The following is a 16959-nucleotide window of genomic DNA, read 5'->3' as shown; positions in this document are numbered from 1 at the left end:
TTAAAAAGACTAACAACCAGTGAAATGGAAGAACATAAGAGTAAAATAATATAAAAATAATAATAAAATGAATAGAAGTAAAAATAAAGGTAAAAGAAAAATTCAGGCAAAAGCCTTGTTAAAAAGAAATGTTTTTAGGCCTCTTTTAAAAGCCTCGACGGATTGTGGTGCTCTCAGGTGGATGGGGAGAGCATTCCAAAGCAAGGAGTTTCAAAGGGAGAACATAAGGAGGTTCACGCTATTTCCCCAAGATCCCCTCCCTACTGAACAGGCGCTCTAACCGACCAGTAGGAGTCGCTGTTTGCAACAACCAGGACTCAGTGTAAAATTAAAGGATTACATTATGGATTTATTGTTCGCCGATGATGATTGTCCTGCAAACCAATCGATGCCCTGCATAACCTCGGTGTTTGTGTCACTGGTGTCACTGACCTGCAGCATCTTGTGGTTCCGTTTGAGTTTCATGTCGACGTCCGTCTTGATGCTAGTGAGGTTGTAGTGCAGCATGACGTGCTGGGAGTGGAGCCTGTCCTCCGTCTCGGCTCGATGGCTCTCCAGCAGCCTCCTCACCTCCTCGATGTTCTGGAATGTTTCGTCCAGTCTGGCGTCCAATCGCTCCTCCTCCGCAGCCGTGTCCGCGAGGCCCGGAGCGGCCAGCGCCTCCCCCTGGACGTCTCTCCCCCACTGGCTGCTCTGGAGCTGGGCCACGTCGCGGGCCAGGCCCCCCACCTGCTGGCTGAGGCGCTCCAGGGTGTGGTTGAAGCCCTCCAGGAAGGGTCGTAGCTGGGACATGACCATGGCCATCATGTGAGGCAGAGGGAGAGCAGATGGGGGGTCTGGGTAGGGCAGAGGGCCTGCATCCACCTCCTCCACCGCTGGACCTGAGGCACAAACAAGGCAGCGAAGGAACCCTTTTATTTCTTAGGACAGCAGGAAATATTAGACTTGACCTCATATTCATCTCTAGGACTGTCCTCGACACTGGGGCAACAGTGGCTCAAGAGGTAGAGCGGTTGTCTGGTAATTGGAAGGTTCCCGGTTCGTTTCTCACTCCTCCCGGGCAGCGTGTTCCCAATGAGCAGGTTGGCATCTTGCATGGTCGCCTCCGCTGTCGGTGTGTGAATGTGTAAGTGAATGGTAAATTGTAAAGCGATTTGGATAAAAGCACTATAAAGAAACTCTTTTAAGTTGAAAGTCAACCAATAGTCATAGATTTCTTTATCGACTAATCGATTAGTTGATTTAATAGACACATCTATAAAATTGTGTTCCTCACATACAATTGTGCATAAAGATCTCTTCAGATCTCATGCTTGAGACATTTTTCACAAAATATTCATCATTCAGCATGGAAAAAACATATCTCTCTCTGCAGTTTGTAGAATCTGTAATATAGCCCATCTGTTTCTCAGACAGCACAGCGTGAGTTTGGTTCATACCCTCTCAGACACAGAAGACACACATATCCCTAAACCAGAGCAACACACAACCCCCCCCCCATGCACCCTAGTATAAATAACAACTGCTTTTGATTCAAATCGCTTATTCAAATTCACTTATCCAATCTTGAACCAAACTACAACGAGATAAAAATCCCCCTGCATCACTGAGCACTTCCTCTCGTAGAAAAACAACTGCTCCTATCAGTTCTGGCTCCCATCAGTTCTGGCTCTCAGTCCACAGAATCATGCTGACAGCCCCATTGTCTCCCACGGAATCTGGACCACGTGTCGCGTTACAACTAAATATTATTTCCAGAGGCAAAAGCTACGGAGCCAATAATAGTTGGTGAACAGCGTGGAGGGAATTTTGGAGGTCTATATTTGGATTTTTAATTTCCTTGATGTATTGTTTTTCGTGAGCAGATCTCTTTGTTTATGTGAGAGGTCAGTGAGTTGTGTTGGTCACCCTGGAGACGACCTAATGGTTCCCTTAACAAACTGACCAACTAAATAGTCCCAAGAGACCTAATGGTTCCCTTAACAAACTGACCAGCCAAATAGTCCCAAGAGACCCGCCTATCATCCTCCTAAGAAAGGGGGTCGGGGTGGTCAGGTATTGTGTGTGTGTGGGTGTGTGTGCATGTGCCTATGATTGTGCAAGCACTGTTTCTCTATGTAGGTATACCTGTGTGTGCATGTGTGTGTGTGTGTGTGTGTGTGTGTGTGTGTGTGTGTGTGTGCGCGTGCGTGCGTGCGTGCGTGCGTGCGTGCGTGCGTGCGTGCGTGCGTGCGTGCGTGCGTGTGTGTGTGTGTGTGTGGAAGTAGCCACATGTCTCTGTGTTATGTTCTCTCTCTCTCTCTCCAGGTCCAGAACCCTACCACACACCTCTAGAACAGTTGCTCCTTGTGCTCCAGCCTGTGATCTATGACATCTCCCCTCCTTTCATCATTCTCTGCTTGTTTTCCTAATGACTGAAGAAAGACTCCACCACTCACACTGGGGGAAGAAAAAGCCAAAAAACAACCTCCTCTTCCCACATGCAGCGATACGGAGGGGGTCAAAGGTCGAGATACAGTGAGGTCATGCTGTGGGAGGAAGTTTCAGGTCACCCCCTGCCGTGAGAGTTGGACCTCAGCTGGGGGTTCCCGGGGGCGTGTGGTGCTTAAAATCAAACAGACCCTTGTTTGAATCTTTGAAGCACTTCTGGTTATGTTTATTCAGTTTGATTTAGCGGCCAGGGCCGGCATTTCCTCCTTCAGGGCCGGGGAGAGTTTTAATGGTTACGTTTGGTGACCTTTACAAGTTGTTCTTCGTTTTGAGGATGAGGGATATTTATTCTCATTCCCACGGTTGTTGTTGTAACTGAAGGATAATTGCTTGTGTTCCTACGGTTACCTCCAGGGTTACGTAGTGCAGGACAATAAAACAGTCTGGGATCCATCCATGTTTCAAAACTGTTTGGCAATAAAATCATCCTAGTTCTGTTGTAAATCAATATAATTAACACATTGGGGGCGCCCCAGTGGCAAACCACATAACGCGCTGAGTCGCGGCACGGCCGACCCGGGTTCGATTCCCGGTCGTTATTTGCAGAATGTCTTCCCCCCACTCTGTCTCCCGTTCCTTCTCTATCTCTCTCTCTACTGGACTGCCCAATAAATCTTTAATAAAAAAAAAAAATTAACACATTGAGTGCCAGCGACGAGATTTATCGTTAGTTCATGCCGACCATTGAGTGCCAGCGACGATAAATCTCGCTTTTTTATTATTAGCGATTTGAATTCATATTTCATCAATCTAGTCTCACGTTAGTGCTGCAAACTCTCTCTGAGCAAATATGAGAGCTCTATCATTGAAGTGGACGCTGGCATACGGAGCCCTTTAGCGCCCCCGCATGGCTGGCACTGAATGTGTTAAGGTAAAAAAAACAGCATGTCCGGATGTCACACCCACGAGTAACCTAATTCCTAGAAAGTGTTTTTCTAGGAATTTATAGTGAAGTAGGAAAATATAGTTAGTTTACAAGAAGAAAAGAAAATAACTAGAATAATAAAATAATGAGAACATTTAGAAAATCAAAAAGAAAGACATTTAAATTAAAGCTGTGTGCCTGTGTGTAGTAGTAGTAGTAGTAGTAGCAGCAGTAGCAGTATTACTAGTAATAATAATAATAATAATAATAATAATAATAATAATAATAATAATAATAATAATAATAATAATAATAATAATAATAATAATAATACATCTATTTTATATAGCGCTTTTTCCAGGTGCTCAAAGACGCTTTACATGGGTAGAAGACTACTTTATACAAAACTATGGCAAAAAAATAAATAAAAAAAAAGTAGTAGTAGTAGCATATTCTAGCTATGTAGTAGTAGTGGTAGTAGCGTGTTCTAGCTATGTAGTAGTAGCAGTAGTAGTAGCATGTTTAGCTATGTAGTAGTAACAGTAGTGGCATGTAGTAGTAGCATGTTTAGCTATGTAGTGGTAAGAGTAGTGGCATGTAGTAGTAGCATGTTTAGCTATGTAGTGGTAACAGTAGTGGCATGTAGTAGTAGCATGTTTAGATATGTAGTGGTAACAGTAGTGGCATGTTCTAGCTATGTAGTAGCAGTAGTAGTAGCATGTTTAGATATAGTAGCAGTAGTAGCATGTTTTAGCTATGTAGTAGTGACAGTAGTAGCATGTAGTAGTAGCATATTCTATCTATATTAGGGTGACCAAACGTCCTATTTTGCTTGGACATGTCCTCTTTTCACGCCTTGTCCGGGGCGCCTGTTTTAAAAAAAAGAAATCATGAAAATGTCCGGGTTTCAAAGATCTGCGGTGTGTAAAAAGACGCTCGCCTGACATATCGTCATGTAACTCGAGAACCGAGGCACGGAATTGGTCGAGTGAGGTGGCATTCGAAAGGCAACAAATAGATATTTCGACCGGTATATTCGGCGAAAAATGCAGCCCGAGTCGCTAGATGCTCACAATTAAGTGCCGTGACTTGTGTGCGTTCCGCGCGCATGTACCCCACCTGTTAAGATTAAAACGCACATGGACACAGAACAACATTTTTTAAAAGCTGTGCAAGGTTTGTCTGCAAAGTTGACCGAATTCTTTGTTAGACCCGGGAAAACAGAGGATGCTGTAAATGCGTTTGGAAAAAAGACATTTCCAGATTCTGACACTGCCAAAATGTTTAGTAGCCTTATATTTGGTTCATAGTGCCTCAAAATGTTTTTGGTTTGATTGATGTAATAAACATAATAAATATGTCATGTTTACTAATGGAAAGTTGTAAAATCCAAAACTGCATAGTGCACTTTTAAAATAATTAGATTCGTATATTTGTGAGGTTACTGTTTTATTATTTACATTGAAAAGATACAGAGATCATTTGTTAAAGCTGGATTTTCTACAGAAGAGGTATTATTTAGAACATTATTTCCTATTTTTTTTGTTATTTATTGTTGTCCAGTAACGGAACGTAGACCAAATGCGTCCTCATTTTTATAGGATTCTAGCATATTTTCATAACAATAGCGAATATTACCGTTTTCATTGAGGTTTCTTACAAATTAACAATGCTTTGTTTTGTCCTTTATATGCCGATTATCATTAAAATCTTAAATTGTACCATATGTCCCCCTTTAGACAACATATGTAACGCTACCAGCGCACTTTTGTTAAGATAATTAGTTTACCATTCGCGGTCGATATACTGCGGTCGCATACCGCTGTTTAGATCACGTCGAAGAATAGACACATCCCAGTGACCTGTGACCTGTGCTAACGCTCTTGGGAAATGTATTCATCTAGTTTTCAACATTTTCACCTTTTAATTTTAAACCAATGCTGCCATCTACTGACAACAGAAAGTGTTGTCTAATCGTCACCTTGAGAGCCACTTCCGTATACAGCGTCGCCCGAAACCCATTCTAGAGATTCCCACTTTTTACTGGGAATGGGGCGTGGCCGTATTTGGTCCCAGACAATAAGAGTGGCTGTGATTGGTCACCGTGTTAAAGGATAACTCCACTATTTTGGGAAATTAGCTTATTTAACATCTTCCCTGGAGTTAGACAAGAAGATGCATACCTTTTTTGTCTCTGTGCGTGCATTTTAGCTTTGGGAATAGATGCTCCGTTAGCATAGCTTAGCTTCATCACTGGAAGTGAGGCAGGACAGTAGCCTTACAGTGCCTTACAGTGTATTGCAAGGTCTGACATTGACCAAACTTGATATGCATGACCTTGGTGGGCTCTAGGTCAACTCCTGAAAAGGGGGTCAATGTCAGACCTTGCAATCAAAAGTTAGGGGCGCACTAAAATTATGGCAAGGGTTATTAGCCCCCTAACTTTTGATTGCAAAGTCTGACATTGACCCCCTTTTCAGGAGTTGACCTAGAGCCCACCAAGGTCATGCATATCAAGTTTGGTCAATGTCAGACCTTGCAATACACTGTAAGGCACTGTAAGGCTACTGTCCTGCCTCACTTCCAGTGATGAAGCTAAGCTATGCTAACGGAGCATCTATTCCCAAAGCTAAAATGCACGCACAGAGACAAAAAAGATATGCATCTTCTTGTCTAACTCCAGGGAAGATGTTAAATAAGCTAATTTCCCAAAATAGTGGAGTTATCCTTTAAGCCTTGAAAAGAGAGCTATTATTTTGTTACATGTTGATTTTTAAGTTATTCTTGTGCCATTGAGATTGGCCACAGAGATAATTTTAGGCATAATAAAGCATGTTGATTGTTGAGTAACTTTGGTTTGGTGTGTCTTTGGTTATAGAGAAATGTTATTGTGTTATATAAAATAATATAAATAATAATTTTCTATCCATACAGAGGAGGCATACTTTAAATATAGTATAACAATAAGGCATATTTGAGTAAACTTTGAGTATCATTATGTATCTCGAGGCTGGGGCCAGCATGTCCTCTTTTTTTGGAAATCAAAATATGGTCACCCTAAAAGCTATATAGTAGTAGCAGTAGTAACATGTTTTAGCTATGTAGTAGTGGCAGTAGTAGCATGTAGTAGTAGCATGTTCTAGCTATGTAGTAGTAGCATGTTTTAGCTATGTAGTAGCAGCATGTTCTAGCTATGTAGTAGTAGCATGTTCTAGCTATGTAGTAGTAGCATGTTCTAGCTATGTAGTAGTAGCATGTTCTAGCTATGTAGTAGTAGCATGTTCTAGCTATGTAGTAGTAGCATGTTCTAGCTATGTAGGAGTAGCATGTTCTAGCTATGTTGTAGTAGCATGTTCTAGCTATATAGGAGTAGCATGTTCTAGCTATGTAGGAGTAGCAGTAGTATCATGTAGTAGTAGCATGATCTAGCTATGTAGGAGTAGCATGTTTTAGCTATGTAGTAATAGCATGTAGTAGTAGCAGTAGTAGCATGTAGTAGTAGCAGCACAAATATAGTAGGATACAGTACAGAACACTGATAGTACAGAACACTAGTACAGCACAGAACACTAGTTCAGTACAGAACACTCGGACAGTACAGTGCATGATGTCACAGGAAGTGCCATGGAGACCACGGCCCATGTGACCATAAGATGAGACCTGCCGTTACATTAGACCTCCCTGTCACCAGACCACCATGTGCATTACATCACTTACACACACACACACACACACACACAATGTATGAGGGGGGGGGGGTTCTAGAAGAAAGAGAGGATTTCCTGAGAAGGAAGTGTGTGTGTGTGTGTGTGTGTGTGTGTGTGTGTGTGTGTGTGTGTGTGTGTGTGTGTGTGTGTGTGTGTGTGTGTGTGTGTGTGTGTGTGTGTGTGTGTGTGTGTGTGTGTGTGTGTGTGCGTGCGTGCGTGCGTGCGTGCGTGCGTGCGTGCGCGCGCGCGCGTGTGTGTGTGTGTGCGCGCGTGTGCGTGTGTACGTATTTATGGAAGGAAATTGGTTTGACGGAAGTCACTTGTGTACATAGCCTACTGTTCATGTGCAGATGAGTAAGCAATACAGTATGTGTGTGACTTGGTCGCAACAGGGCCGTGGAAACAGCGTGTGGGTCGAGGTGTTTTCCCAGCGTCCATAGTGTCATTACTCACTACATACACTATTCAAGACTGACCATCCTCTCATAGCATGTTGATGAGACACCGGCACCGGCACGCACCAAACAGAGTGGACTACATGGGGAAATACTAACCATGTTAGATTGCACAGAAACGGGCATGTGACCAGATAGCGCCCAAGCCCTTGTGTTGTGTAGGAGAGCGTGGCCTCATGGAGGTAAAGACTCTCAGGGCTGTTTGTCAAGTCAAGTCCATTTTATTTGCATAGCACATTTCCAGGCAGCTCGAGCCCCTGCCCCCTAAAATGTTTGTCCACAACCCTGCACATAAACATTTAAAAAGAAAAAATTTGTTCTGATTATGAGACTCTATACACAATTACAGACAGGGACATAGAGGCACGCCCAGGTAGCATTCAATCTGGTTGTCCAAGCAACTCTCCAACAACACCAAGCTACGGATCACCATCAACAACTCCACCATCACCCCCTCCCCCCTAGTCCGAAACCTTGGTGTCCTCCTTGACCCCACCCTCTCATTTGACCCCCACGTCCGCTCCATCGTAAAAATATCCTACTTTCACCTCCGCAACATTGCAAAAATCCGTCACTGCCTCTCCCCCCCTGCTGCTGAATCCCTCATTCACGCCTTCATCTCCTCCCGCCTGGACTACTGCAACTCCCTCCTCACTGGTATCACCTCCCGCTCCCTCCATAAACTGCAAATGGTCAAAAATTCAGCCGCCCGCCTCCTCACTAACACCCGGTCCCGCGAACACATCACTCCTGTCCTCCATTCCCTCCACTGGCTCCCGATCAACCACTGCAAAAACTTTAAAACACTACTCCTCACCTTCAAAGCCCTCCACAGCCTGTCCCCCCCCACCTGACTGATCTCCTTCTTCCCTACTGCCCCACCCGTTCCCTCCGGTCCTCCTCCACTGCCTCCCTCACTGTCCCTTAAAAACTTTGGAGATCGGGCCTTCTCTCGTACTGCACCCCGACTCTGGAACTCCCTCCCCCAGTCCATCAGAGACTCCCCTACACTCTCCACCTTCAAAGCTCGCCTCAAAACCCACCTGTTCTCCCTTGCCTTCAACCCCTTCCACCCATAACCCCCCCTCCCCCTCCAACCTGATTGATGTCTGTCTCCAGTCTTTTTTGTGCTATCATGCTGTCTCCCCTGTTCCCCCCATGGTCTCATCTTCCGTTTGTTTTGTTTCTTTGTTGTTTATTTGTTTTTGTTTCTTTGCTTTTGTTTCTTTGTTTGTACTCTTGCTCCCGACTATTGTCAGCGACTTCGGGTTATTGAGAAGCGCTATATAAATTAAATGAATTATTATTATTATTATTATTATTATTATTATCTTCAATACCAATGTGAAGACTGTCCTGCTCTACGGCTCTGAAATGTGGAAGACTGCCGAGGGCCTCACAAGCAAGATCCAGGTGTTTGTCAACAAATGCTTGCGCTACATCCTCAAGCTGTGGTGGCCCATCAAAACCACAAATGAAGAGCTCTGGAGGATAACCAACCAGGACGCTTATAGCTTATCCGCAACAGTAAGTTACTTCCGGGGTAGGCCTGATTGGCCCCGACAGGCACGTGACGCGCAACTTTCTCTGCCGCGCGGCACGCTCCGCGGAGCCGAGCGGCAGAGCTTGCGGAATTACGTAACCGTCCAAATACGCCATGACTTTCATTCGGTGCTTCAGCTCACCTGGCAGAGCAGTGGTCCTGCGGTCCGTTGTTGACGAGTTCGAATCCCATCAAATATTTTTTTTTTAACGTGATTTTTTTTTAATGTGTATTCTTTCGCCGGTTAAGGTTAGGCATGGTTAAGGTTAAGGTTAAGGTTAGGCATTGTTTCGGAGTTGGTTAAGGTTAGAACGGTTAAGTTTAGGCGCTGTTAAGGAGCTGGTTAAGGTTAGAGTTTGTCTTAGAGAATGGCAATATTCTTTCTATGGTTAAGGTTAGGCATGGTTAAGGTTAAGGTTAAGGTTAGGCATTGTTTCGGAGTTGGTTAAGGTTAGAACGGTTAAGTTTAGGCGCTGTTAAGGAGCTGGTTAAGGTTAGAGTTTGTGTTAGAGAATGGCAATAGACAGCCTATTTCCGCGCGACAGCTCTCAGCAGCCTCGTTGCGCGTCCTGAGTTTGCCGCGTCACGTGCCTGTCGGGGCCAATCAGGCCTACCCCGGAAGTCACTTACTGTTGCGGAACAGTTACAGGCAACCAGGACAGCATAGCTACCACCATCAAAAGGAGAAAGTGGAACTGGATAGGGCATACCCTTTAGGAAGGACTCAAACAACATCACTAGACAGGCCTTGGACTACAACCCGCAGGGGAAGAGGAAAGCCGGTAGGCCGAGAAACACCTGGAGACGTTCCACACTCCAAGACCTAAAGAACGTCGGAGTGAGCTGGCAAGAAGCAAAGGCCCTGGCCCAGAAGAGAGTGAGATGGAGAGCTCTGGTGGACGCCCTATGCCCCCCAACGGGGTAAAGAGGATTAAGTCAAGTAAGTCATACACAATTACAATTACAAATCATAGTTAATCTCATGTAAACAATGATCGCCAATTTAATGTCATATTCTGTAAAAATTGTAGTAAGCCAAAAGAAACAAAGGTAGGGGGGGGGGGACACTGTACATTGGAATACTGACATACATTTGACATGGAAACTGTACATTGGAGGAGGTTGGGTAGGTGGGGTGGGGTTGGGTGGGGCTGTACATTGGAATAGCCATGCTTGGTCTTTATTGTACAACTGGGTTAGGACATTTGTAGGGGCCAGTTTTGAATTGCAGTCTCCCGTAGGTGTTCTTTGAGAGTGTTTTTGAAGGTGGGTAGTGATTTACATTCCTTTACAGCTTTGGGTAGGGCGTTCCACATTGTTGTGGTATAATTGCGAAACGTGTTTAGTCCCTTGTTTGAGCCGAATCTGGGTTTTACATGATTTGTGGAGCTCCCTCTGGTGTTGTGATCGTGGTATTCACTGACCTTTGGGAAGTATTTTGACACATGTACATGGGTACCTTGGTCGTGTAGTGTATCTTGTAGACCAGGCCCATTGCAAGTTGCTGTACTCTGTCGTCTACTCTAAGCCATCCTAGGTTGGCAAAGTGTGCAGGGGTGAGGTGGGTTCTAGGAGTCAGGTCAAGCAGTAGTCTGACTAGTTTGTTTTGAGATGTTTGTAATTTGGTTTTTAGTGCCTTTGAGGTGCTTTGGTACCATGAGGTGCAAGCATAGTCGTAGTACCCTTGAATGAGTGCTCCTGCCAGAGTCTTCAGGGTATTCTTGTTTACCAGGGAGGAGATCCGGTACAAGAATCGAGTTCGTTGATTGACTTTTTTTATTACATTGGATGCCATTTTGTCACAGGAAAGATTAGCCTCTAGGATGGAACCCAGGTAGGTAATTTCATCTTTCCTTGTGACAATATTGTCACCCACTGTAACTGAGAAGCCGTCTGTTTTGCTGAGTTTGTTATTTGAACCGAAGAGAATGGACTCTGTTTTGCCCATGTGTAATGATAGTTTGTTGTCGGCGAGCCATATGCAGATTTTGCCTAGTTCCGAGCTGAGGGTTTTTTCAACCTGTAACTTGTTCTTGTCAGAGACCAGCAGGGCTGAGTCGTCCGCAAACAGGAACAAGTTGCAGTCACAAGCTGACGACATGTCATTTGCATAAATTAGGAACAGTAGTGGTCCTAGTATGCTTCCTTGTGGAACACCACAGTTCACTGTGAGGGGGGGGGATACGGTACCGTTTACCGCCACCATCTGTTCTCTCCCCTCCAGGTAGGATTGTATCCAGCTCACTGATAAACTATCAAAACCAATTGCTTTTAGCTTGTCAATCAGAATGGTGTGATTGACAGTGTCGAAGGCCTTTTGTAGGTCTAGCATGACCATGCCGCAGTATTTGCCCGCGTCCACCTCTTGCTTGATGTGGTCGTTCAAATAGAGAAGGCATGTGTCAGTGGAGTGGGATGTTCTGACCTCTTGGCCTGTGTAATGGCCAAATGTCTCCGGGCTCACTTTTCTTTGTTGGGCGCTTGGAGCGGTTCTCCCGGTTCCATTGAAGCGCGTCAAATATCCCCGATCCATATGTTGTGGTGGGTTATGCAGTGGACCCAATGGACATCGGATGTATCAGATGGCGATCAAACAATTGGAATATTATTTTTGGTTACTCCCGATCACAGGTAAGAACGAATTTTTTGCTTGATCGTGCAATGCTTTTATACCGATCGGGCTGATACGCGTTTTTAGTGTTCAATACGAATGCCGTTACTGGCAATCAAATAATCAGAAACGACCCCCCCCCCCCCCTTTCATGCATTCATGATGAAACATAATACCTATGACATAGATTTGATTTGGGAATAGTAGCGTGTACAGGCAAGAAACGGCAACGTTTATAGTAGAATTGACGTGTAGGGCTATAACTCAGCATTTCGAGAATTACCCCAGACCGCTCTAAAACCATACTTATATTCACCACGGTATAACACAGGAACGTATGGATGGAAACATTTATTCTTTTTCACATATTGAACGATAGATAGGTGATGTCAAATGGGCCATAGTATTGTATCCATAGCTATAATATAGAATATAGTTATAGCTCTACAAACAAGGTGACTCACTCCTATCTTTTAAAGCGTGGCCTTGCTATGACGGGCCCTGTCTAATAGCTGGCGCTGAATGAGTTAAAGGAGACTTGTGGAAACTTGAGACTAGGGTTGGGCGATAACTCAATATCATGGTTCATGGTATCGTATTGGGGATCATATCATGATGATCTCCTGATATCATTGCAACAACTCGTCTAAATGGACGATAACCTCTTTCCACTCATTTACATTATTATTACATTTACATTATTATTACCTTTACATTATCACGTAATGAACAGCATTTCGATTATCTGACTTGTTCATTTTGCACAAGTGAACAAACATTGTGATAAAAGAAATCCAGACGATTATCGTGGTATGATGAAATCCAGACGATTATCGTGGTATGAAATCAGAATATCGTCCCAGTCCTGCTTGAAACTGTAGTCATTTATCTTTTTCTTTTCATTTATCCGCTGTTTTCTTTTTACCTTACCTTAAAAAAACACATACCTTGTACTGTATGGTTTGTATAGATAGAATATACATTGTGTATTATGTTTAGTTTATAGTTTAGTTATAGTTTTAGTTTATAGTTTATAGTTTATTTAGATTATAGTTATAGTATGTTATAGAAGGGCCAGAGCCGACTCTACTTCCTCAGAAGGCTGAGATCCTGCAACGTCTGTACAAGGATGTTGAGGATGATCTACGAGTTGGTGGTGGCGGGCGCCTTCTTGTACGCTGTGACCTGCTGGGGCAGCGGACTGAGAGCGGGGGACGCAAACAGGCTGGATAAGCTGGTCAGGAAGGCCAGTAACGTGGTTGGGGTGGAGCTGGACTCCCTAGCGGTGGTTGTCTTTACAAGCGATACAAGTCTTTTCCTGAACCGTTGACGCGATAGCCCACCTCTCCCTGTGTGCAAACTCCCACATCACAACAACAATGGCATCGTACAGAGTGCATAAGTTGAGTGGCAGTGTGCTGCAACACCAATACTAATACTAGGCTGAGAAACGGTAATACATGATACTAGCTAGAGATTAGCGTCACATAGCTGGCCTTTTTCTGAAACCCCAAGTAGTAGCCAAGCACATAATTGTTCCATAGCATACACCTTCAGTTGATCATGACAAATCCTCTCTTACCTTGACGATTAAAATGCCTCCATAATTTAGTAAATAGTATCCCCATGGCTGGTGTTGAGCTGTAGCCAGCCAGCTAGCATTGATGCTATTCAAATGCTATCATCAACATTAGCTAAATAGCTAACCAACTAAATACAATAGACAGTGGTATCCTGAGGTAACGTTAAATACAGACAACAAACATTTGCTAGTCGAAATGACACAGGGACAAGTTAAAGCCCAACATCCAGGTTAAACCCTACTGATCAATTATGGGTAGTTTACATCATTGGTATATAATTTCATTATTTCTTTTTTTCCATTTGACACCGGAAATGCCACCCCGAAAGAGTTAAAAAGGTCCACGCACGAATAACATGCACGCGCGAATCAAAAAAGCGTATCAAACGCCGACGTCACTACAGGTGCATATTAATGAGCCGAATCTAAAAGCTTATCAGACGCTAGCACGGCCGTGACGTCACTTCAGGAAACGTATGCCTTGCCCGTCCGGATCATAGTACTACTCGATATATGGCGCTGGCTAACGTTAGCATTATGTCTACTGTCGTGAACCATTTGAGATCGGGGCATGTAGAGGAGTTTGGGGAACGAGTAAAATCATGTGCAGGTCCTCTTCTCAGACCTGTGTGGCAAAGCACTGCACACGCATCATGCAAGCTACACGTCGCTGCATGTTGATCAATGGTGGCCCACTCGGTGCATCACAGTTAGCCTATTAGCTCCGCCGTCCTCCCGGCTACAGTCGGGACTAGTACACTAATGTTAGCCTATTAGCTCCGCCGTCCTCCCGGCTACAGTCGGGACCAGTACACTAATGTTAGCCTATTAGCTCCGCCGTCCTCCCGGCTACAGTCAGGACCAGTACACTAATGTTAGCCTATTAGCTCCGCTGTCCTCCCGGCTACAGTCGGGACCACTACACTAACGTTAGCATATTAGCTACGCCGTCCTCCCGGCTACAGTCGGGACCACTACACTAACGTTAGCCTATTAGCTCCGCCGTCCTCCCGGCTACAGTCGGGACCACTACACTAACGTTAGCATATTAGTTACGCCGTCCTCCCGGCTACAGTCGGGACCACTACACTAACGTTAGCCTATTAGCTACGCCGTCCTCCCGGCTACAGTCGGGACCACTACACTAACGTTAGCCTATTAGCTACGCCGTCCTCCTGGCTACAGTCGGGACCACTACACTAACGTTAGCCTATTAGCTACGCCGTCCTCCTGGCTACAGTCGGGACCACTACACTGACGTTAGCCTATAGCTCCGCCGTCCCTGCGGAGCTATAGTGGTTCTCTCCTCTTTGTGTGCCCCCGTTCTCGCGTGTGTCCTGCCGGGGAGCTTGTGGACGCGACAACAGCGGCGGCCGTAGCGTTAGTTAGCTATGAGCTAACTAACGCTACGGCCGCCGCTGTTGTCGCGTCCATGGGCTACCCGGCAGGGTACCCGTGGGGACGGGGGTGTACAGAGAGGAGAGAACCATTTTGTGTCGGGCGTTCATGCCGGCCAGCGAACCGGACGTCGGGATATGTTGTTAGCACAATAGCTACCAAGCTAAGCTATGTTAGCTTATAACGGTGTACACAATATGTACAACGACACAATGATTTACATTATTACAAATATGGTAACGTGGTTGTGGCTTTTACAAATAGTGGTTCGCTTTAGAGATGGATGGCTATGATCACGGAGCAATAGTGTTGTTAGGTGAAACAGATACATTTTCATTCGGCTAGTAGTAGCAAGGCTCTCAGTGCCTGCCACTAGCTGTGTGTGACTCTCAGCGCCCCCTGGTGAGCCCCCTTGTGCCCTGCACCTGTTGTGACGACATCATTTCGATTACACACGCACGTTATGAACCATTGATTAAAATATCCACGTGCGTGGTGATTGTGTTGGGCAGACAAAATGTTTGATAAAAACGCTAAAACTGGGTCAATTTCAATACTTTTTTTCCTTCTTCATGAAAGTCACCGTTGGCCTAGTCCACATTGTTTATTGAACAAAAATACAACATGAAGGTTGGCCTTTAAACATCAATCAATTACTTTAATACAACACAGGTAGATTGAGCCGTGGTCTCTGTCTCTCTCTCCACTCCTTTGGAAAACGAATGTTACGTTAGCTCAAGTTATCGAAAACAACGACAACACTTCCGGTCAGGGGTTTTCAAAATAAAAGAGCAACGTCTAAAACAGGAAAGACATTTATTTTGTAAATTTGTGGCACGCACTTATTTCTTGAGACATTTTCGTTTTTACGGAAACCTTTTTTTAAATGAAAACGAAATGAAAACGAAAAAGATCAAAATCGTTTTCGTCTGGACAAGGCAGAGAGGAATAGGTTGAGCGAGTTGGAGTTGTGTTGGTGGAGAAAGTGAGAGATTGGTTATTCAGAGGTGCGACAGTGAGAGGTAGTGGAAGGAGAGGGGAAAGCGAGTAGGTGTTCTGTGTGTATTGGACCCTGGACTGGCTGAGATCCCCCCCTTGTGTACTGACCCTGGACTGGACGACGACCTTGAGTATTGAACAATTCCCTTTTCTGACAACGAACCTCCTTTGCGTATCGACCCCCGGACTGTCTGACCATTCTATTGTTTTTCGTGCGCTTGAGGTTGAGCGGGACATCGGGAGGCGCAGTCTGCTGCTGCAGGGTATTGTTTTGCTATTGTTTTTGTAATTTAAATAAAGTAAACAAAAGAGACTGTGTGTGGAAATTGCAAGTTCTTGTGGGGTTTTGGACTGTGGCGAGCCTGTATTCTATAAGGATTGTGAATCTACCTAAATGTTTACTGTAAGCGATTTGTAGTACCAAATTTCCCTCTGGATTATAAAGTATTTCTGGGGGGTAAGTGCGCAGCGACCAGGAAGGGGATTGGGAATTGGCATAACGACTAACATTGGGATGGGAGAAAATCGGAGGAAAAAGGAGGGGGGAAAAGATCAATAAAAATAAATAAAAAATAAAGTATTTCTATTCTATTCTATTCTAAATGGTACATGGTGCATTTGATATAACTCTTTCATCCACACATTTCACTCACACATTCACACGCCGATGGCGGAGACAACCATGCAAGGTGCCAACCTGCTCATCGGGAGCAGTTAGAGGATAAGTGACTTGCTCAAGGACACTTCGACACGCTGCCCGTGAGGAGCGGGAATCGAACCGGGGAACCTCCGGATTACCAGACGACTGCTCTACCTCGCGAGCCACTGTCGCCCCCAAAGTTTATATTTAGTTTATTTTTCTATAGCTATAGTTTATAGTTATAGTTTGTATAGATATAATATACGTTGTGTATTATGTTTACAAACCTACTACGGTTGAGGAGCCGGAAAAAACTATAGCATCTCACGTTTTTCTGAATGTATGTACGTTTAAAAAAGCTGTGACAATAAAATAATCTGAATCTGAATCTGAAACTCAATTCCAACTTACTGTGACTGTCATGGTGCTGTTGGTTAGGGTGGTGGGTCTGGTGGTGGTCTGGTTGGTGGGGGTTGGGGGCGTGGCCTCGCTGGGGGGTGTGGTGGTGGTCTGTGTGCTGGGCTGCTTGGTGGGGGTTGGGGGCGTGGCCTCGCTGGGGGGTGTGGCCTCGGTCTGGAGAAGGGTAGGTGGGGAGCTGGACCCCAGAGTCAGTCTTTGTGTCGCTGTGGCTGTTGTTGTTGTTGTTGTCGTTGTCGTTGTCGTCAGGGA

The 16959-nt window shown here is 44.8% G+C and overlaps 1 protein-coding gene across 1 annotated transcript in view; it reads right to left on the bottom strand.

Moving 5' to 3' along the window:
• mmrn2a (multimerin 2a) overlaps positions 1-16959 on the bottom strand; it is a 101881-nt gene that overhangs the window by 18198 nt on the left and 66724 nt on the right. Inside the window, 2 exon segments of the mRNA XM_084322083.1 lie at positions 433-881; positions 16702-16959. The exon segment at positions 16702-16959 is cut by the window's right edge and continues 96 nt beyond it. Coding sequence (XP_084178209.1) covers positions 433-881; positions 16702-16959 — 707 coding nt within the window.

This window comes from Notolepis coatsorum (assembly GCF_963971535.1).
Source record: "Notolepis coatsorum genome assembly, chromosome: 9".
NCBI classification, from domain to species: domain Eukaryota; kingdom Metazoa; phylum Chordata; class Actinopteri; order Aulopiformes; family Paralepididae; genus Notolepis; species Notolepis coatsorum.
This window is presented reverse-complemented; position numbering and strand designations above follow the sequence as displayed.